We start from the raw sequence: 22,425 nt of genomic DNA on the forward strand, positions 1-22,425 counted from the left end.
TCTTCCATATTTCAGAGATTGAAATAGAATAATTGAGAAGTAAAAATTTTGATCCCAAATTAACATGTTTATTGAAATATTAACAGATTTTAAGTTGGAAGAAATGCGTATTATAGCCTTTTAGAGGCTTAAATTGGTAGCCATGATGGGTTTTGCCCTTAGTGAAACAGTTAAATCCTAATTTTAAAGTGGTGACTGTCTTTATTGCACATACAGGATAAAATTACTAAGGGAATTAAATAATAAGTATTTACACGAGTATTTATTGATTTTATGTGATGCCGTACAGGGACATTGTGTAAAAAGCTCAACCAGATATGATCCTGACATTTCCTCTTGCATAACTGGAAGTTGCAACGTGCGACCTTCACTATCTTTCTTACTCCAGTGTGTTTTAATACACAAGCAATTATTATTTTAACAAAACTTATTGAAAATATGCGCATATCCAAAGAAGGCCTAATATAACCTTCATTTTTATAATTCAAACCATTTAACTCTCCCAATCATTTAATAATATTTGGGTATAGGAAGATAGTTTATTTATGTTTGTTCCAAATATTACAGCTTAAAACCATATTCTCATATTAAATACTTAAATAGACGGTTTCCAGGGAACAAATGGTGAATATACTTTGAAAAGAAAAGACTACTGGTTCCTTAAGTTATTACCGTACGTAAATAACAAATATTAGCAGCAAACCTTAGCCATCTACTTAAAAGCTAATTTTTTGTGAACTGATTTTTCTTTCTTACACAGTTTTTCACTTGTCCTTGTCATCTGTCATTACTGCCAGAACTAGAAGCTTAGACTATAATCTCATTATAAAGTATACAACTTTTGAGTCTTCTGGGTTTTGTTGTTACCCATAAAACATTATAAACATTGCAATAAAACATAAGTTACAATTAATGAAAGGAATGAGATTTTTAAGGCTTTTTCTTTATACAGATTTTGAGAAAAGAAAGGGTTCTGTGTTACTTTGAGCGGCTTCATATGGATGATAATACTTAAATATTTTAACAGTGATTATCTATTGCTTTACCATTTGCAAAGCACTTTTCAAATCCATTATCTTAGTGATCCACATAATTGTGAAAAAGGAGGGATAAGTATTGTCCTTTTTCCAAACGTGGATACTGAAGCCTAGGTATGTCACCCCCTAGAAATTCTGACTCCTAAAAGCCTTACTACCTTTTTAAGCACATCCTACTTGTAGTGCCATGTATATGCTAGAGAAGTTATGTTTTCTGAAGCGAAGTAATAGTTACCTTTGGAACACGTGGTCTTTTTTAGTTCAGTGCTCCCCCTCCTGTCAGGAAATGCAAGTAATTCTTTATTCATTCACAAGTAGTTGAATGTCCACAGCATCCCAGACACTGTGTGAAACAATGTAAACATTAAAAATTAATAAGACCTTCTCATTCCTCATTTATAATCTATTTATTACAAAAAACACTTTATAACTTTTCTAGCAGAGGCCTGAACCAAGTATTATGAAAGCTAAGGATGACAAATAATTATTAGTGTAGCAGGGGGAAAAAACGTGAAATTTGAAGCAGCAGAGACCAAGGTTCAGATGTCAGCACAGGCACTCTCTTAACTGTGTTGCCTTGAGTAAACTGGATAATTTCTCTGAACCTCCATTTTTGTATCTACTCAATGGATGTAAGACTCGTACCTACTCCATAGGATGTGAGGATCATCGCATAAAGTACTGTATAAAGTTCTCAATTAAAGAACTGCTTTTGTAGTTATTTAAAAGATTTCAAAAATTTTTTAAAAATTATTTCCTCTCCCTATAGTTTTGGCTTTTCGAGATGTCATATACATAGTAGCAAATAATATGTTAGCCTTTCGTATCTGGCTTCTTTCACTTAGCATGATGATCTTGAGATTCATCCGTATTGTTAGGTGTGTTAGTAGTTTGTTCCTTATCAATGCTGACTAGTATTCCACAGAGTGGATCTACCACAATTTGTTTATCCGTTCACTAGTTGATAAACATTTGGATTGTTTTCAGGTTTTGGCTCTTATGAATAAAGCTTCCAGAAACATTCATATATAGATTTCTGTGTGGACCTATACTTTCCTTTCTCTTGGGTTAAAACTGTTTTCCAACATATTTGCACTAGTTTGTATTTTCGCCAGCAATGCTCTGCACCTTGGTAGTACTTAGTATTCTTAGATTTTCTTTTGTTTGTTTTTTTTTTTGATTTTTGATTGTTCTTTGCCATTTTGATGGATGTGTAGTGGTAGCTTATTGTGGTTGTAATTTACATTTTTCATTGTCTAATGGTATTGAGCATCTTTTCATGTGTTTATTTGCTAACCATATCTTCTTTGATGAAGTGTGTGTTCAAATCTTTTTCCCATTCTTTGAATTGGATTGTTTTCTTATTATTGAGCTTTGAGAGTTCTTTATAAATTCTGGACACAATTTATTATAATGTGTACTACAAATATTTTCTCAAACTGTGACTTCTCTTTTTATTTTCTTAACAGTATCTTTATAAGAACAAAAGTTTTAATTTTTTCTTTTATGGATGGTTCTTTTTGTTTGCTGTCTAGGAACCTAAGCTCACAAAGATTTTCTTTTTTGTTGTCTTCTAGAATTCTATAGTTTTAGATTTTATATTTAGGTCTATGCCCCATGATGAGTTAATTTTTACAGATGGTGCTCATTATCAATTGAAGTTCATCTTTTTTCATTTAGATAGATAGTTGTTCCAGCATCATTTGTTGTAAGTACTATCCTTTCTCTATTGAATTACCTTGGTACCTTTGTTGAAAATCAATTTGCCATTTCTATGTAGCTCTGTTTCTGGACATTCTATTTCTGTTCCATAGATCAATGGCTATCATTTTGCCAATACCACACAGTTGTGATTACTATAGTGTTAAAGGAAGTCTTGAAACCAGGTACTGTGAAATTCTTCAACTATGTTCTTGTTTTTCAAACTTTTTTAGCTATTCTAAGTCCTTTGGTTTTCCATGTCAACTTTAGAATCAGCTTGTCAGTTTCTACAAAAGAGCTTGCTGGGGTTCCAACTGCGTTGCATTAATTCTGTAGATCAGTTTGCAGAGAACTCACATTTTAGTGAGTTTATCCAGCTTTTTCTCTTTGTTAGGGTGGAAGTGACTGTTTTTCCAGCTTTCAGCATTCTAGACAGAAGATTATATTGGAATTCTTTTCATGCTATTTCAGAAAGGAATAATTTGCTTACATTGTTGAGTATTATAATTTACCAATTTCAAGCTAAGTTAACCTTTTTTTTTTTTAATACTTTTTGGTGAGGAAGATTGGCCCTGAGCTAACATCTGTTGCTGCTCTTCCTCTTTTTTTTTTCCCTCCTCAAAGCCCCAGCACATAGTTGTATATCCTAGTCATAAGTCATTCTAATTCTTCTGTGTGGGTTGCTGCCACAGCATGGCTTGATGACCAGTGTGTAGGTCCGTGCCCAGGATCTGAACCAGCAAATCTAGCCCACTGAAATAGAGTTCACGAATTTAACCACTCGGCCATGGGGTGGCCCCTAAGTTAATCCTTTGAAGTCTTTTTCTTATCTGGAAAATGGGAGGTTGAATCACAATCTCCGGGCTTCCTTTCAGTTCTTTAGCCAAGATCTAATTTTTCTGTGCATGATGTGATATATTTAATTTTTCAAAAATCTGATCATATTTCTTTACTTCTTGAAAATTAAATATATTTGTATTATCCTTTGCTATGTTATATTTCTGTGAAAGATGCCAGGGAATGGAAATAATGAAATAAACTGACCCTCCTGTTAATAATAATTAGTCTTTCACATTAGAAAGCCTTACTTCATGAACTTATTGGAAGCTAGAAATACATATCACCAAGCATGATGTATATGATTTAAGAAGTGTAAAAATTAATTTTGCAAAGAGAAAAATCAAATAGGAAACCTCATTCTTTTGTGAAGTTACCTCTTGCCTTTTTTCTTTATTCAGGAAGTGCTTGGAAAACAGAAATGAGGAGTTGACCTTGTAGGTCCTTTTGCGTTAGACTCTTAGAGAACTTGGTGAATGTTAAAAAAGTGAAACACCCATGTAGGGACTACCCAGATCCCACCTCCAGATAATGAAATAGATCATTAATCATACTCCAGAAGCCCCCTTTCTTTCCTTTCCTAGTCACTACTCTTCCCTCATCCCCAAACCACAAGTATGCTTTTTAAAACTTTATATTATAATCTGGTTTAAACCACAAATTAGGAAAGGAACATAATCCTCTAATTTCTCTCTGGGTATATGTGTTTGAAAATATAAAAATTAATTAAAATAAATGTATAGGTGTTTATACTAATGTGAAAATTAGATTGATTCTATAAAATATATTCATTATTATCTTCAAGACTGCTATGTTCATAGGGATATAAGGACGTATAAGTATGGTCCATTCCTAAAGGATATTATGGTGAACATAACTCTAAACTTGACCTTTCCTTCCTCCTTTCCTCTTCTCTTAGTGGAAGAGATCAAAAGACTAATGCCTCTGTTTGTGAGTTGGATCCTGTTCCCTACTGCTGTCTCAGGAACTTTCTTCCATCAGTCATAATTTCTCTCCTTCTTGTTTCCAGTAGTCTCTAGAAGCCCTTACCTTAGCATAAAGCTTTTCAGGTCATTCTCTTCTTGAAAGCAAAACAATCTCTCTTTAAAAATTTTTTTAATTGTAGTAAAATCACATAACATAAAATTTAGCATCTTTTTTTTTTATCATGAATGATATCAGGTAGGAATTCAACTTTTTATTCTAAATTGATAGTCAATTTTTCATAAAATGCTATTTCTCTATTAGTTATACCATAAATTTTCATATATAAATGTTTGTTTCTAAACGCTCTATTCTTTCATGAAACTCTGCTTATATTTATATTAATAATATACCATTTTATTACTATAACTTTATAGTATAACTTGATATCAAAAAGTTGCTTTTTTTAATCCCTGAAACATTTCCTTGGCTTCATTTCTCTATATATACTTACAGAGAAACTTTAGATTCAACTTGTTAAATTTTATTTTCAAAAAAGACATTGGGATATTTGTTGATTCATCTTAACTATTTCTAAGTGTACAGTTCAGTGGCATTAAGTACATTCACATTGTTGTGCAGACATCAGCAGAACTCTTTTCACCTTACATAACCGAAACTAGGTACTCTTTAAACAGTAACTCCTCCATTACTCCCAACCCTCTAGTGCCTGGCAACCACCATTCTACTGTCTGTCTCTATGAATTTATCTACTCTAGGTACCTCATATAAGTGGAATTATACAGTCTTTGTCTTCTTGTGACTTGGTGACTTGGCTTATTTCACTTAACATAATGTCCTCAAGGTTCATCCATTTTGTAGTATTGTGTCAGAATTTCCTTCCCCTTTAAGGCTGAATAATTACTCCGTTGTATGTATATACCACATTTTGCTTAGCCATTCATCCATCTATGGAGGCTTAGGTTGCTTCTACCTTTTGGCTGTTGTGAATAATGCTGCTATGAACCTGAGTGTCAAAACAATCTTTTAACCCTACTAGAATGTAACTCCATAAGGGTTAAGAGGATATGTGTTTTGTTCGTTATTGCATTTCCAGTGTTGTCTGACAAGTAGCAGGTAGCCAATAATATTTTTTAGATCAATGGATGGGCCTCATATTTGTCTCTAGCAACTGTCTTGTAGTTTCTTGCCTTCAAACTAAATTTAAGCTTACTAAATTCACTTTCTTGATGCCTCTTCATTCCTTACCTCATTGCAGACTAGTTTCCACCTGCCCTGCTCTACTATAACTATTGCCAAAACACTAGACACATTTTACTTCTTATATCACTTAACCTCTCCTCTGCTTGGCACATAAGAACTCTTTATTCCCTAGGCTTCTGTGGTTAGAACCTCTTCTAGCTTTTTTCCTATCTCTCTAGCTATTCTCATGCCCATGAGGGATTTACAATATCTTTGGGAGAGAGACATATAAATTAGTAGGCTCAATAAGATGTAGATTTTATAAAAGTTGGTACATGTTACTGTGAGTTTACCAAGAAAGGTGTGCACAATTCTTCAGTTCTGCTTGAGAAGAAATAGATGTGGTCAGGAGAGAATTATAGGTGAGTGAACTCATTAATGTGAATGTTAAAGGATAAGGATATGTACACTGCTCTTCTTACTCAGTACACTTTCCATGAGCTCCTTCCTCCACTGCCTTTACTTCATCTACCGTCCACATGCTGAGTTCATCCATGAGCTGAATACAACATGTTCAATGTCATCTTTCTCCCTAAGCCAGAACTTCAGAAGTGATCCCAGACTCTTCTTTTCATACACTCCACACATCCAGTCAGTCACAGTTATCAAAAATATCTATCCATTTCCACTAACACTGCTTTGACTCAGAATTTCATCATTTTTTCCTTACTTAGGCAGTAGTCCCTTAATTGACCTGTACTGGTCTTCCTATCTCTTCTCCCCAGTCTATATTTCATATTGGTGAAGAATGGACTTTGTGGAATAGAAATATGATATATAACTCCTACTTATTCTTCAAAATTCAGGTTATCCCGGGTGGGGGTGGTCAGAGAAGGCACTCTGTATGAAACAACACCTAACCAGGGTTTTGAAAGATGAGTAGGGTTGGAGAGGTGGGGATGAGTTCTATTCCAGGCAAAAGTACCAATAAAAAGGTGTGAGCACACTGTACAGAATGGTTGAAGAACTATGGAGATTTGTATAACTGGAGCTTAGAGTCTGGGTCAAGAATGCCAAGAGATAAGTATGGAAGTATTGGTAAAAATCAAATCTTAAAAAATCTTGTATACTGACTGAAGTGTTTAGATATCGTCAGGAATATCAGAAGGCCATTATTTCAAGTCAGGTTAGTATTTTGATAAGACTTGATTTTAGGATGACCTCTGTGGCTGCAGTGAGGAGAGGGACAAAACTAGACAGCAGAAGCAAGGTCAGATACGAAGTGAGTCTGAACACAGTGGCCCTGGAGTGAAGTCCAAGCTTCCACCTCATCCAAAATGCTTTGCCTCCCTCCCTAAGTGCATCTGGGTGTCTGCACATCTGTTTTAATACTAGTTTTCTTTGCATATTCTGTCATAACACCATTCTATACTGTATAAATGCTGATTTACTCCTCTGTGCCTGTCCTTACACCATAAGCTCCTTGAGGGCAGGGATTTCCTCTTTGATAGGAATACAATAACTTTGTATTTCTATCACCTAGTACATATAACAATTTAAGGACTTGGTAAATGAATGAACAAACAAATAAAAAGACATATGGATGAATGGGCAAACAACTATAGTGGAGGGTAAAACACGGAAAGTTCTACAAAGGTGCAAAGAAGGTCAGGGGAGGTCAAGATCACTTCAGATTCAGAAATCATGGAAGACTTGCTTCACTGAGGAGCTAGAGCTTGATTTTGAGAGATGGGTAAGACTTAATCAGGTAGAATTGGATTGTTATGCCACTCAAGGGAAAAGTGATGACATAAACCAAGGTACAGAGAATGGTTGGGATGTGGCCAAAGGCGTATAAAGGAGACTGTTGAGAGAAGAAGCTGTAAGGCTTGTGTTGTGCCAGGTGGTAGACACTAGGCTAAATAGTTTAGACTTAAGTCAGTAAGCAGTGGAGATGCCCAGGGGCAGTCTCATAGTGTCTACCCTGTCAGGTAAATCATTTGGAAAATAAAAATGTGCTAAGGATGATTGATAATCTAAATAAGTTTCAAGGTAACTATGGCAAGCAAATAATCACCCCTTTAAGTGTTCTCTTCTTTACTGAGCCAAGACAGCTGACCCTTATAAAAAATATAAGGTGAGAATAACACACTTGTGAAAGGACTTGTGAAATAATGAAAATATGTAGAAGTTTTCTGACTTTTATGTTTTCTGCCACTAGAAGAATCTCTCCCTTGATGATGACAAAAATAAGAAACCAAAAACCTCAAAGAGCTGTCTTCAAAATTTTGTTTAGTGATTTCTTCTACTCCTTGACCTTTCGTACTATAGGCTTACTCTGAGAGGAATGAATTACTCTATTGTGATCCATTTTCAATTATTCAAAAATTAAGGGCTGGAAAGTGGAGAGATTAATTTCAGTAAATAGACTTTCTGAAGATGAATCTGTGTGCATGTATTGTAAGTAGGAAAGCAAAGACTGTCCTAATGGCACAGATGCTTGAATGTACTGAGGGCTTCATTGTGTATTGAGTAATTAGATAAAGATTTTCTGGTATCCCCAGTGCTATAGACTGAATGTTTGTGTCCCCCTAAAATTCTTATGTTGAGATCCTAACCCCTAATATGATGGTATTAGGAGATGGGACCTTTGATAGGTAATTAGGTCATGAGGATGGAGCCCTCATGAATGGGATTAGTGCCCTTATGAAACAGAGGGTAGGGAGTTCCCTAGCCTCTTCTGCCATGTGAGGATGTAGCAAATGGGCCCTCTATGAACCAGAAAGCAAGCTCTCACCAGACACTGAATCTGCTGGCTTGTTCTTGGGCTTCTCAGCCTCCAGAACTGAAAAATAAATGTTTATTGTTAATAAGCCACCCAGTCCATGATATATTGTTATAGTGGCCTAAATGGACTAAGACACCCCAGAGAAGGAAAATGGGGGGAGGGGGATTGTGGGAATTTAGAAGAGAGAGATTTTTAAGTATAAGAGCAAAATATGAACATCACTGGTTTATGCAGACATTCATGTTTTCCAGTGGCGAGTTTTTTTCTGTCAGTTGCAATTACCTACAACCCTCTGTGTTTTGGGACCTCTTCTTCCTCTGAGGTATGAGACTTTGGTCTTTTGCTCCTGGAAGCTTTTTAGAGGCCTGAAAAGACTTCCCCTCCTCTTTTCTTTTTAAGGTCCTTCGGGAGATTTTGCAGCCTTTACTGGTCTCTGAAAGGAAGGCAATAAAGGATTTTATCTTTTTTTTAAATAAACCTCATCTTTCTACAGATATTATGCTCCCAGCTGGCTTGGATGGGATGTTCAAGGATTTCTTTTAGATGATTTAGAACATTGATGATACCAAAAGCCATTAAGGGAAAACAATAATTTGGAGTCATATATAGTATGTTATAATATTAAAGAATGTAGACCACAGTGATTTAATCTAAACTGAGAAAGGGCAGGTCTTTCTGTGCCTTGCACTTGGGAGAGCTTGTGTCGCTATAGCCTAGAGATGAAAATAGGACACAGAGAAAAATGATTTTGGCTTGTTTGTTGGTTTGTTTTTTAACAGTTGAGGAGGATTAATACATAGCTAGAATGACAGGCAGGCAAATGTAGACTGACATAATCTATATCCCCTACTTGAAACCACATGAGCCTTCCTGAATTGAAAATTGATGAATCTCTTCATCTCCTGGCAGAGGAAAGGATGACATGAAAGTAAAGGCATCAAGGGGTCCTAAGTGACAGATTGGGAAGGAGGGGGGTTAGTGTTTCACCACAGATAGTTTGAAAACACTTAAGATTTGGGGCAACATGAAACTGGAAAACAATAAAAGCAGCTACAGGACAGGACTGAAGATACACATGGTAAAATCTCTTGATGCCTTTACTATTTCCAGTTAGGGGTTATTATGACTATAAAACGTCTGTGAACATTTTTGTACACACCTTTTGATAGTCATATGCTCATTTCACTGAGATGCAAACTTAAAAGTAGAATTACCACCCTTTGGGTAGTCATATGTTAGTTTTAGAGGAAACTGTTGCTTTCCCAAGATGGCTGTAGCATTTTACACTCCCACGGACGATGTGTGAGTTTCATCTGTTACCTGTCCTCACGCTGCCTCGTGTTGTTTTTCATTTTAGCCTTTCTGATAGTGTGTAGTTATAAGTCATTGTGGCTTTAATTTGCATTGCCCTGAGGAGTAATGGTGTTGAGCACATTTTCACTTGCTTATTAACCATTTAAATATTCTCTTTTTTGAAGTGCCATGTAAGATTTCCCCCATTTTTTAAATTGGGTTTTTATCCTTTCCTTTTTGATTTGTGGTAGTACTTTATATATGCTCCGTATGAGTGCTTTGTTAGACATCTATATTAAAGATAGCTTCCCTCAGTCTGTGGATTACCCCTTTCCTTTCTTAGTGGTATCTTTTGATGAACAGGTTTTAATTTTGATGAAGTCGAATTTGTTACAAATTTTTTTCTTTTATGGATAGTGTTTTTTGTGTCCAGTTTAAGAAATCTTTGCTTTTCCCAAGATTTTGAAGATCTTTTCCTATATTTTCTTCCAGAAGCTCTATAGTTTACCTTTCACATTTAGGCTTATGATTTGTCTGGAATTAATTTTGTGGAAGATGTAGGTAGATGATCAAGATTCATTTTTTCCTATACAGATATACAATTGTTCCAACATTGTTTATTGAAAAGACCATTTCTTCCCCCATCGTATTGATGCCTTTGTTGTAAATTAATTGACTATATACATGTGAATTTAATTATGGACTCCCTGTTCTGTTTCATTGACCTATTTGTCTATCCTTATGCCAATACTTTGCTGTCTTATTTACTGTAGTTTTATTGAAAGTCTTCAGTCTGATTCATTCATTTCTGAGATGTTTTAGAAACTGTGAATAGCTACATTTGTTTGATTTGGGGTTACATCCATCTATTATAAAATGAAAAAATTCATATATTTAATATTTGATTGAAAGTGTATTAAACTTAGAACAAACTAATGGGTTTTTTTAGGTTATGCTAGGACAGAATTAGCTTTGTAGAACCTTTGCTTTTAAAATGTCGTATACTTTATGCTAACCTAAGATTAAGGGATGTTAGAAATGTACTGATATTCTCACTGGAAATTATGAAAAGATCAGAAAGATTGTTATTGACTATGCCAAATGCTCTATGATAGGGGAAAAGACTTAATTTAAGCCATAGTTCATAGGCACAGTCTATTCTGCATTATTCTAACATTCCCTCTGCAGTGATGTGCTCTTTTAGCCTCATCGCTGCATCTTCTAGTCATCAGAAAACATCCTTATTGTTTTTTAGAAATTCAAAATTTTAGGCATTTATATTACTCAGTGTCCTAGCAGGAAATAGAAGATATACCTTGCTGGGATTTTAAAGAAATTTAATAAAGCTCCTATTTACAGACATATGGACAGGGTCAAAGAAACCAACATGGCATCTGGAGACTAGCAACAGCAGGACATAGTTACCACCTCTGGGGCTAGAGCAGCAGGAAGAAATGATGTTATAGACTTCCAGTGAGAAGTAGAGACATGGAATATGGGCTACCTGACAGGAGCTATGGTTGTAGAAGGTTGCAGCTTAAACCAAGGAAGAACTCAGGAAATAAATATCCTGACCTCTTTTTTCTGCATTCTGATTGCCTGCTGGTGCCTCCTTTTGGACAAGTCCAACCAGAAAACTATAAGTGCAATCTGTAAGAGTCAGTCTCCTAGGGCATAGCAGCAGGGAGGAAAAGGCCAAAAATGGATCTGGATGGGTGGGGGTGTTGGCAAACAGAATAACTAGCACAGAATAGTTCCTTTCAACTGAAAATATGAAAGAGGGTTTTTTCTTCTTAAAGTAGTGGTGGCTTCCTATATTACTTAGGATCTAAAAATAGAGAAGTTTTGCTTTGGCTAGTGCAGCCAGATTTTTCTTTATAACATACAGAAAGTACGCACAGGACCAAAAATCGCTTCTGTTCAAGAAAAAGCAGCTTATATGTATTTCAGAAGAGTGTATGAGATCTAGCATAGCTAAATATCTTCTCTGTCATTTATCATTTGAACATTTTTAAAGTATATCTTTCTCATAAATGATTTGAATAGTTTTTTTTTGCATTTTGCAATGACCATGAATATATTTAGAAGTAATATAAAACTACATTTCTCCCCTTATAACTTATCATTTATTTAAATGTCACATCACAGAACCATTCTCTGTAAGTAACATTTCAATTGATGATAATGAGAGACTTTAAGCAAAATTTTTTTGAAGTGTTCTTTTTCATTTCCTTTTTTCCCCAGTATGTGGAAGTTTTTCAGAATTTCTTATCACATGGAAGGAGACAAGATAATTTGTCATGATGTATCTCAAAAATAGCACTTGAATATTTTAGTTCATATGCAGCACACTGTTCCTTTTCTGTACTACAATTATCTCTGTCACAGATAATATTCTGGGAATGTGCAACTCATTTGTAAGGAGAAATATGACAGAAGCCTGAACTGAAATAGCAACTGAATTAGTTTATCATTTAAATTATATCTTTAAATACCTAGGTTCACGATGGTCCGTAGTGGAAAAAATGGTGACCTTCATCTTAAACAGATTGCTTATTATAAACGAACTGGTGAATATCATCCAACTACTCTGCCCAGTGAGAGAAGTGGCATAAGAAGAGCAGCAAAAAAATTTGTCTTCAAAGGTAAAATTAATGCCCCAAATCATGAGTATAGAGTTAATAGAGATGCTTCTCTATGTGTGTTCCATGTTTAATTCTGAGAATTTCTGTAGTAGTTGGCTGTTGCTTAACAATTATCAGTTCAACTGATGATGCCACTCAGTCAAAAGCAAAATAAAAATCACACTGAAGCTAACTGAAGCCCAGTAAGCATGAAAGGGCATTTAAAAATCACAGACAAATGATACCATGAGAAAACCAAAACACTTCCGTAAATTAACCTCTCCTGCCGCTGTCCTCAGATGGTTTCTACTCTAATGGTGCACTTTCAAGCACTCATGTCACTATCAGTGAAGAACTTATCTGATGCTTAATAGAAAATGCTGGCAAAGTTAACTTGTTTGTTTACTATATTTATTTCTGTGGTCCCCCTCCCCCACTGCTATTAAACATTCTCAGAATTACATTTGTTTTTGAACCCCTGAATGGATTAAATCTTTGAAAGGCACAGTGAAATATTTCTCTTGAAAGATTATGATAATTTTTCCCTCTCTCTCCTCCTCCTTCAAAGAGGAAGAAAAGTTTGGGATGAGATAAGCAGGAAATACAGTCACCAGATAACTAAATGAATGTTGGTGTTGTGAGTGGGAGTTTTGCCTATAGGTACAGAATCAGGCTTCTTCAGAGCAGGTTAAGAAAATTCTAAGATAGTAAGTAAATACCTGCTCATTTCTCCCTGTGTACACCCCTTCCAATAACTCCCTTATGCTTAAGAACAGGCACACCTATTACCTCTTAAACTAAAATGAGCATTCATTCATTTATTTAATCATTTACCTACCAAATGTTTACCGAGTTCCTACTGTGTGCCAGTCATACTTTAGGCCTTGGGGATTCACTGATGAATAATATAGATGAGATTCCTGCCCTCAAGTTGCTTACCTTGTAATTCAAATAAGGAATGTTCCACTCAGCATGTGCTTAATTAAGCATATTAGTAGCTTAAAGGTGTATTCTGGCATTTGGATAGTTCCCTCATCCGCACTGGAGAGCTGCTGGTTCTCTGTCTGCCCTGGTTGCTTCCCAGCTGTCGGTTCTTCTCAGGTCTCCTCCAAAAGAAAGCAGAATTGCCGTGAGGATTAAGGTTCTCCCACTTTCTGACTTTACCAACCCCACCTCCTACTCAAATTTAGAAAAACTTAAGGGAGGTGGTGGCTTACACAAATGCATTTATGGTGAAATACTGTTTCGGAAAATTTATTCCTGAAGTTGCTTGTCTGTGCATAATCCATTTGCTAATTCATGACATTTTTAGGAGATGCCTGCAAGCGTTTTTCTAGTTTGAGTACTCCCATTGAAAGATAATTTCATACTCCTATAGTTATTATTCTGTGCTTTGATGAACAAGCTAGCTCTGCTTATATTGATAGCTACAAAATTATAGCAGTTAGTGCTCCTCCTACATATCTAGTAAGTAGCAGCTGAGGACTTGTCAGATTGTATGGCAGCATGATTACAAATAAATATTCTGTCTTAGAGGGAAAAAAGTTTTTAATAAAAAAAAATCCTCTGTTTCGAAGATAAGGCTATCTTAAAACTATATAAATCTCTAAAAATTGCAACTATATCTTTTTGGTATCGTTTATTCCAGAAAAAAAGCTGTTTTATGTTGGAAAAGACAGAAAACAAAATCGTTTGGTAATTGTTTCAGAAGAAGAAAAAAAGAAAGTCCTAAGAGAATGCCATGAAAATGACTCTGGAGCCCATCATGGCATATCGAGAACCCTTACTCTAGTGGAATCCACTTACTATTGGACTTCTGTGACCAATGATGTCAAACAGTGGGTATGGCTTATGTATTTAGAATATTTTGAATAATGTCTTTGTAATAGGTGAACAAATTCATTATTGCTCCTGATTTACTCTGGGTAGCACCTCTCAGTAAGTACTTTTTGTATGGGTTTTTAAAAGGAGTTTTATTTCCCTTTAGAATTCTTCTTAAAATCACTAATGTGTAATTTGGACTAGAACAAAGCATTATTTAAAGATTTTAAAATACCATATTTAGATTGGAGATTTTTTTGATCCAGATTTTGATCACTGAACTCTTTTGTGTAGGCAGAATTTAAAGGGGAATGAAATTCACCTTTGACTAAATCATTCCTTTTTGATGGCAGTCATCTTTTCTTGACAGGAGAATGTGTTCATAATAAGTCAGGCCCAGGGCGTGCTCTCATCTTTTATGCCTATTTCATCTTGATATAGAAAATGTCAAATATGACAGAAACTCAGAACCAATTAAATGCAAAATCAAGTTGTGAAGATGATGAAATCAGTCTGAGATTTGTAACTTAATAATCCATTAGGACCTTCAGCTTCTTCTAATAGAAAATTCACCTAGGAATTCTGCGATTCTTGCTAGTAGGTCAACTGATCTCCACTCTTTCTCATGTACTCTATATGGCACATGGTAGGAATTCCTTGGTATGTATGTCAGATCCCTTCAATAATTGTAATAGTGCATCAAAAAGACTGTCATTTCAGGCATAAAGAATTAAACCAACTTTTAACAAGGTATCTTTTATGAGTGCTCAGTTTATGAGTCTATGCAGGTATTCTAAAGACCTCGATATTTATATTTGCCTTTAGAACGTGCCACACGTTCCTTTACAAGCATTCAGTGAAATCTTTGTCATTAAGAATGGGTATGATTTTTGGAAATAACCGGAGGTTATTTGTGCATAAGTTGGAAAATTAAAATTTTGATCAAAAGTAACTGTAATGCAATAAGATCATTTTTAAAATTTTCTTCAGGAGTTGGTTTGAAAGTAGTTTCCAAAGGGGAATTCCAGAAATATGTTGAGCAATGGCAGCATCCATAAGTTGATCAGTTGATCTCTTCTCACGTAAATGAAAGCTCCCTGACAGCATGATGGGGTTTGTTTTTGTTCATTCTCTTTTCCTGGGACCTAAAGGAATTTCTGGCATCTATAAATATTGTTTGAATAAAATTATGTTTTAATAAATATTGTTGGAATAGGTAAATGAATGAACTTACTACAGTGATAACTTTAAAAGAAAAAATCTTTTCATTATGGAAATTAGTGTATATTCATATACTGATTTAAAATTTATAGCAAACTTGTTTTAAGATCTATTCATTTAATAAATATTTATCGAATATAAACCGGAATTACATTCCACGTGAATAATACTCCTTAAGATGATCATTGAATAGTAATAGCAAGTAATATTTGCTATTATTTTCTGAATGAAGCTTTTATTCTATTCTGAGAATAGTCCAAAAGTTTCTCCTTCAAAACGCAAAGTACTATTAACCATTTTAAAGTTTAGATTTATAAGACTGCTTTTATTATGTTGACTATATTAACATTTGTGTATCCTTTCTTTATTGTGTGCCTGTTTTATAGGTATATGCTTGTCAGCATTGTCAAGTGGCAAAAAATACAGTTATTCTAGCACCCAAACAGCACCTTCTCAAGGTGGAAAATCCATGGAGCATAGTTACTGTTGATCTAATGGGCCCATTTCATACAAGCAACAGAAGTCATGTGTATGCTATAATCATGACAGATTTGTTCACAAAATGGGTTGTGATTTTGCCTCTATGTGATGTTTCAGCATCAGAAATTTCTAAAGCTATTATCAATATATTTTTCTTATATGGACCTCCTCAGAAAATAATAATGGACCAAAGAGATGAGTTCATTCATCAGGTAAGACAAATAAACTACCTAGGTCTAGGAGCATATTTTACTCACCTTTCGGTGCCCAGCACACCTGTGCATTTTAGGGTGCTTAATAAGTTTCGATAAATTTCTACAGATATAGAGATTTAATATTGTATAGTACAAACGTAGTTGGACTGGAAATTAAGGGACCAGAATTTTAGTACTTATTGTGCCACTAAGTATTTGTAAACCTATCTTCAGGTTTCCTCAAACTAAAATAAGGAGGTTGGACCAACCAAATAATCTTTGTTTACTTCTAGCTTAAAAATTCTATGATTGATATGTAGAGGGAGAATTGACTACATAGAGAAATGCATCATGTTCATGAATGAGAATATTCAATATTGAAAAGTATGAATTTTTTCCCAAATCAAAATTAATTTATGTAATTAATGAATTTCTAATCAGCATTAAAAAGGAGGGAGCTTTTTCTCTTGTCCTGGGCTTTTTCCACATTAAAGTTAACCTGAAAAAATAAGCAGTCTAGAATATATACGAAAATTCTAAAAAAGGAATATAATAACTACTACCCTTAAGGCATATTTAAAAATTTTTATAATTGACAGGGTACTGGTATAAGAAAAACTCAGAGGGAGCTGGACTGTCTTGGTTCACAGCACCTTTCATATCTCAGTCCGAAAGAAATTCTAAAGTTATATTTATTAAGTAGTTAGGTCTTGTGTCAGGGAGTCCCTAAGATTATCTCCAGGTTTTATGGTTTACTAAGAGTACTCAGCAAATGGTTATACTCATGGCTAAGATTTAATATAATAAAAGGATGCAAAGAAAAGGCTCCTGGGGAGAAGTCCAGGGGAAACCAGGAACAACTTTCCAAGATAGCATCTCCCAGTGGAATCACACAAGACTGGTTTAATTCTCTCAGCAAGAAGTTGTAGCAGCACATGTAAAATGTTATCTACCAGGAAAGCTCATTAGAAGCTCAGTGCCTAGGATTTTTACTGGGGGCTGGTTACATACACACACTCTGCCTGGCATGTGGCAAAATTCTAGACTCCCAAAGAAAAGAAGGTGTTCAGCATAAACTGCTGGTTCGTATAAACAGTTTAGGCACAGTGAGCCACCCTTATCAGTTAGGGAATGGTGGAAACCCTCCTGAAATCCAAGTTCCCGGACACTGGCCAAGGGCCAGCCTTGTAAGCAGGCCTTTCAAAGGATAGCAGCCCCAGGTCTGCTATGTTAACTGTTTTGTGCACAGGTCCAAACAACTAAATAAGTATTTACATCCTAACTACTTAACCGTTAAAAAAAATAATGCTCATAAATTGAAAGAAAAAATATTTTTATTTCATTCTTAGGTAAACACAATTACTTACTAATGGGATGTGTGTATGTACCTGTTGACCGCTACTCAATTTCTCAAACCTTGGGATGAAACTGAATGCTCATTTCCTGTTTTACATTGATTTTTACAGAGTTGCTCTTTATCACAGCATCTACTGAAAAACCAGTTCTGTAAAGATAAGACATCAAAAGGAATGTAGCCTTATCTAATGTTGAAACTGTAAACTACCTTTAGCTAGTAGTTTTCAAGGTGTCCAGTAGATGTTAAGGGGGCCCCTTGGCAGAGTTTGGTAAGCCTGGTTAAAATGATAGAGCTGGCATCACAAATGAGTGGAGTAGGGAAGGATTATTTAATAAATTTAGTTAACAATTGGCATAAGTAACAGCTTCCTAATTGACTTTTTTTAATAATCTCTAGAGATGGAGGTAACATTCTAAGCTTAGGAACAGTGATATGAATTTCAGTGGAAAAATCACTAAATTTGGCTGCATATAAATTAGAAACTTACGTGTGGTAAAATAGCCAAAACATATAAAGGCCAAGAAATAGACAAGCAAAAATAAAGCAAATCCATGCAGGAAAGGGCTAATGTCTTTACTATAAAATATTCAAACAAATTAAGACATTTAGTCAATGGCAAAAACATAATTTGCAAGAGAGAATAAAAATAATAAACATGGAAAAATGTTCAAATTCAATAGTAATGAGTAATGCAACTTAAGACCATTTTTTGCTTATCTTATCAGCAAAAATAGTAATAATATCAAATAGACTCTAGGTAAATTATATAGCCTTCCATTACTGGTAACATTATAACTTGAAGCTAACTCTTTTGTAAAGCAGTTTGCAAAAAGTCCGCTAAGAGCTATTTATATTTTTGTCTTTTTGTTAGCAATCCTATTGCTAACAATTTTTTCTAAGGAACTTATCCAAAGAATAGAGATAATTTTTTTATGATGCTATTTACCACAATGCTATTTATATTATTCAGAGACAGGAAACAACCTGAATATCCAAAAAAAGGAAGTATTTCAGAAAAATATGTCTAGCCACATGATGAAATATTTGTTGCCATTAAAAATGATGCTTACAAGGAAACAGAAGTAACACGAACAATGTTTACCACATTAAGTTAAAAATTTAGATAAAGAATTTTATTACATAATGTTATATATACATATATTTACATAGATAACTGTGTAAAAGATATAAAAAAGTAAAATAAAAATCCTTAAGATTACCAAGGAGTTTTTTTTAAAGAATGATGAGACTATAGATTTTTACTTAATTTTTGAGTTTATATGTGTTATCATTATGTTCCTTTTATAGTTTTTAGTGATTAAAATATACATAATCATTTATTGCTTTGTGATATAAATTGCTAGTTCTTAGCAATAACTCATTCTCCTAGCCTTCCAAACGTAGAAGGCCAGCCTTCGAGCCTCCTGCAGGTAGACAAGGCCAAGGAACTAGATTTAGCCAAAGAAATTAAGTGGATAGATGTGTGCCACTTTCCGCCTGAGGTAGTGAAAACCTCATGCTCAGTTCTTCAGTCTCCGTGTCTTACTCTTTCTCTGTGGGGTTGACTGAATATTCCAGATATTACGCTGTAAGGTGGTGGAATTTCTCTCATCCAGGATTGTTCACCTAAAGGGGAACAGTTGCCTTGGAGAGACTGACCTCCAGCTGACTTGCAGGAGCAAGCAGTAAAACTGTTGCGTTAAGCCACTAGGACTTGACTGTACTTGGTACCTGCAGCATAATCTTGCCTGCCTTGACTGACACAGCAGTGGTCTGCAAAATGGGACGTGTAGGACAATCCAGTTTGTGGGAATGGCAATATTAAAACTTCTATTCATATTTCTTTTTTATCTAATAAGAAAGAAATGAAGATTTACTGATAATGTGTGCAGATTGATAATAGCATCCTGAATCAACAAGGCAGATTGTTGTGTGTCACACCGGTATGCGAAGGTATCCTGAGAGAAAAGTGAACATGTAGGCATCTGCGGTGGTTCCCTCACTCATTCTTTTGTTTTCAACAGTAATTGAATTTATGGATATCACCTGGTTTTCACCAGACTACTCCCCCACAGAATAGCCAGGTAGCTTAATTTTCTTGCAGTGAAATACGATAATAACAATAATGCGATCGCCTGTCAACCACAAGAAAATGATAGAGCTGACACTTCTAAACTTCTGGTACTGGCTCTTTCATAGACACATTAATGAGATGAAAACAAATATGAACAAGTCAGATCTGATGGGAAATTGGCCACCAAAATTCAAAATTATCAAGGAAACTATTTGAAATATTGATTTGCTTCCACCTTTATTAATGAAGAGCGTCACCCTAAGTACGTAGAGTGCTTCAAGATAGTAGATAAGGACAATATGAAGCCCTTATGAATTGCCAGTAGTTTTTGCAGTCTACTTAAAGTCTTGTGATAATAAGCCCAAGACTTTGAAAATTTTACGAAAGGTAACAATAAAAAGCCTCTGTATGAGGTTTAATGATATCAAAAAACTAAAAACCACATATGATTGAGACAGTTTGTTCTATTCGCTATGATTTAAATGGCTTATATATTACACAGAAAGCATAATGGTGATGAAATAAAATGTTTTCTTTTGTCAGCAAATACTGACAGAAAATGCTACTAAAGTGTTGAAATAAGATTAGAATATTTTACACAATGTGGGAGATTTGTTACACAGTTGGATGAAAATACAGATGTTGCCAACACAGCTTAGAGTATTTGTTAAAGTGTTTCAATAAAATGCACAAAGAACTTTTTGTAAACCTCTCAAGGAAAGAGAATAAATGTTTTCAAAGGAAAAATTACTTCTTTAATTTAAAAAATATGTCTTATGGAAAACCAAAATTGTAACCACTCATGGAATATCTGTTTTGATGGGGAGGAAAAAGGCTGTTGGCGTCAAGATAGCAAGGTAGGATCTCACAAATGGACTCATTGGATCATTTCTAGGCAGTCTCTTGAAGCAAAGAAGTTGAAGGCTTTTCCAGAGGTCAGTAGTTTAAAACCCTTGATTGTGACCTTGGATTAAGGCTGACCCAAATGACACCAATTTCTGGGATTTCTTTTTAATTGCTTTTAAATTAAAAGGAGGCAGCCTAAATTGGCACATATATTAGCTAGGAATTGGATTCAGCTGCAAGTAACAGAAAACTCCTGTCTTCCTCTCCAATAAACTCCAATAAACTCCAATAGGGGTTTATTTTATACTTAGATAAAAGAAGGCCAGGCTGTCCAAGGTTGGAAGGGTAATGGAATGTCATTGGGAACCCATGCTTCCAGCTCTCTGCTTCTCCATCTTTGAGATGTGATTCTCAGTTTTGTGCTTACAATATGGCTGCCAGAGCCCATGCCACAAAGTCTACATTTCAGAAAGAAAGAAGGGGGAGAGCAATGGGCAAAAAAAGCTTGCAACAGCTGAGTCTGCCCAACAACTTTTAAAAGCCCAACTTCCACTTTTTGGCTAGAACTTTATCATGACCACCACTACCTGCAAGGGAGCTTGGGAAATGTGATTTTGTTTTTATTCATTTTTTCCTAATTTATTAGCTTTACCTTTTTAGTTACTCTGATACTACTTGTCTTACAATTAAGCAACAAGAAATATAATAGTCTTCCTTTTTTTTGTTTTTTGAGGAAGATTAGCCCTGAGCTACCTACTGTCAATCCTCCTCTTTTTGCTGAGGAAGACTGGCCCTGAGCTAACATCCATGCCCATCTTCCTCTACTTTATACGTGGGACGCCTACCACAGCATGGCTTTTTTGCCAAGCAGTGCCATGTCCGCACCCAGGATCCGCACAGGCGAACCCCAGGCTGCCGAGAAGCGGAATGTGAGAACTTAACTTCTGTGCCACCGGGCTGGCCCCTATAATAGTCTTCTTTTAAAAATCAAGTTGATCAGCCAAAAGTTTACCCAGTTAAAACTAATAAGAAATAAGTCTGACGAATAAGGTAGGAAAAATAAGTTATTTTACATTTAACAGGCTTACTGTTGGAAGTTTTCTAAACTTGTTTTGACTTCTTTTAGGCCTTGCACATACTAAATACAAAAACAACAATAATGGTAACATTAAACGTTATAAAGTGCTTACTACTTGGCCAAGAATTGTTTTAAGTGCTTTACAAACATTTACTCAGTTAATCCTCGAAAGAGTCCTGGGTAGAATTTTCCTCATTTGGCAGTTGAGGAAACTGGTTTAGTGACGTGGCTATGGTCACATAGCTGTTAACTGGATTATGTGACTTAGTGTTTATTTGAGAAACTGTCTACTGAATTAAAATGTTATTTGAACTCAGAGTTGGTGTTAAATTCTGTTCTTCCATTTCCTTGTTGTGTGTGTGTCTCTGGCAAGGCACTTAACCTTAAAGCTTCATTTAGCTTTTTATCTTCAAAATTGGGTTAATAATGCCCCATAAGATCGTTGTAAGCTATAATGACAGTAATGTAAAACATTGTGTGTTGACTAGCACATAATAAGGACTCAATAAATGGTGATCGCTGTTTTAAACAAAATATGTATGTTTTTATATAGAATGGCTATGGTCAATGAAAAAGGCAAGATTTAAATTCTTTTGAAAACTTAGAGTCAAGGGAAAAATAAAATACAAATTTTAAAGTCAGCTTTGTTTTATATATTTTGCAGATCAATGTTGAACTTCGTGGATTGTTTGGCACAAAGCAAATTGTAATTTCTCATGCCTCCCAAACTGTGAATCCAACTGAAAGTACACCCAGCACCATCAAAACGTTTCTCTCCAAGTACTGTGCCGACCACCCAGACAACTGGGACGACCACCTGTCAGCCGTTTCATTTGCCTTCAATGTGACTCACGTGGTATGTGCCTTTATACAGTTCTCTGCTTTTGAGTTATGACTATTTCTTGGCTAGACAAATGTTTTATTAAAAATTGTTTATTTTCCTTAAA

General features: G+C 35.1%; 1 protein-coding gene across 3 annotated transcripts in view; it reads left to right on the plus strand.

The window, feature by feature from the left end:
- GIN1 (gypsy retrotransposon integrase 1) overlaps positions 1–22,425 on the plus strand; it is a 31,441-nt gene that overhangs the window by 911 nt on the left and 8,105 nt on the right. Inside the window, exons 2-5 of one of the 3 annotated variants that reach the window (XM_008527653.2) lie at positions 12,283–12,428; positions 14,056–14,249; positions 15,836–16,141; positions 22,143–22,334. In XM_008527653.2, coding sequence (XP_008525875.1) covers positions 12,290–12,428; positions 14,056–14,249; positions 15,836–16,141; positions 22,143–22,334 — 831 coding nt within the window. In that variant the 5' untranslated portion in view covers positions 12,283–12,289. The remainder of the gene's footprint in view (positions 1–12,282; positions 12,429–14,055; positions 14,250–15,835; positions 16,142–22,142; positions 22,335–22,425) is intronic. The other 2 variants (XM_070571365.1, XM_008527654.2) reach the window with 2 other exon arrangements.

Source organism: Equus przewalskii, chromosome 13 (assembly GCF_037783145.1).
Source record: "Equus przewalskii isolate Varuska chromosome 13, EquPr2, whole genome shotgun sequence".
In the NCBI taxonomy this organism is placed as follows: domain Eukaryota; kingdom Metazoa; phylum Chordata; class Mammalia; order Perissodactyla; family Equidae; genus Equus; species Equus przewalskii.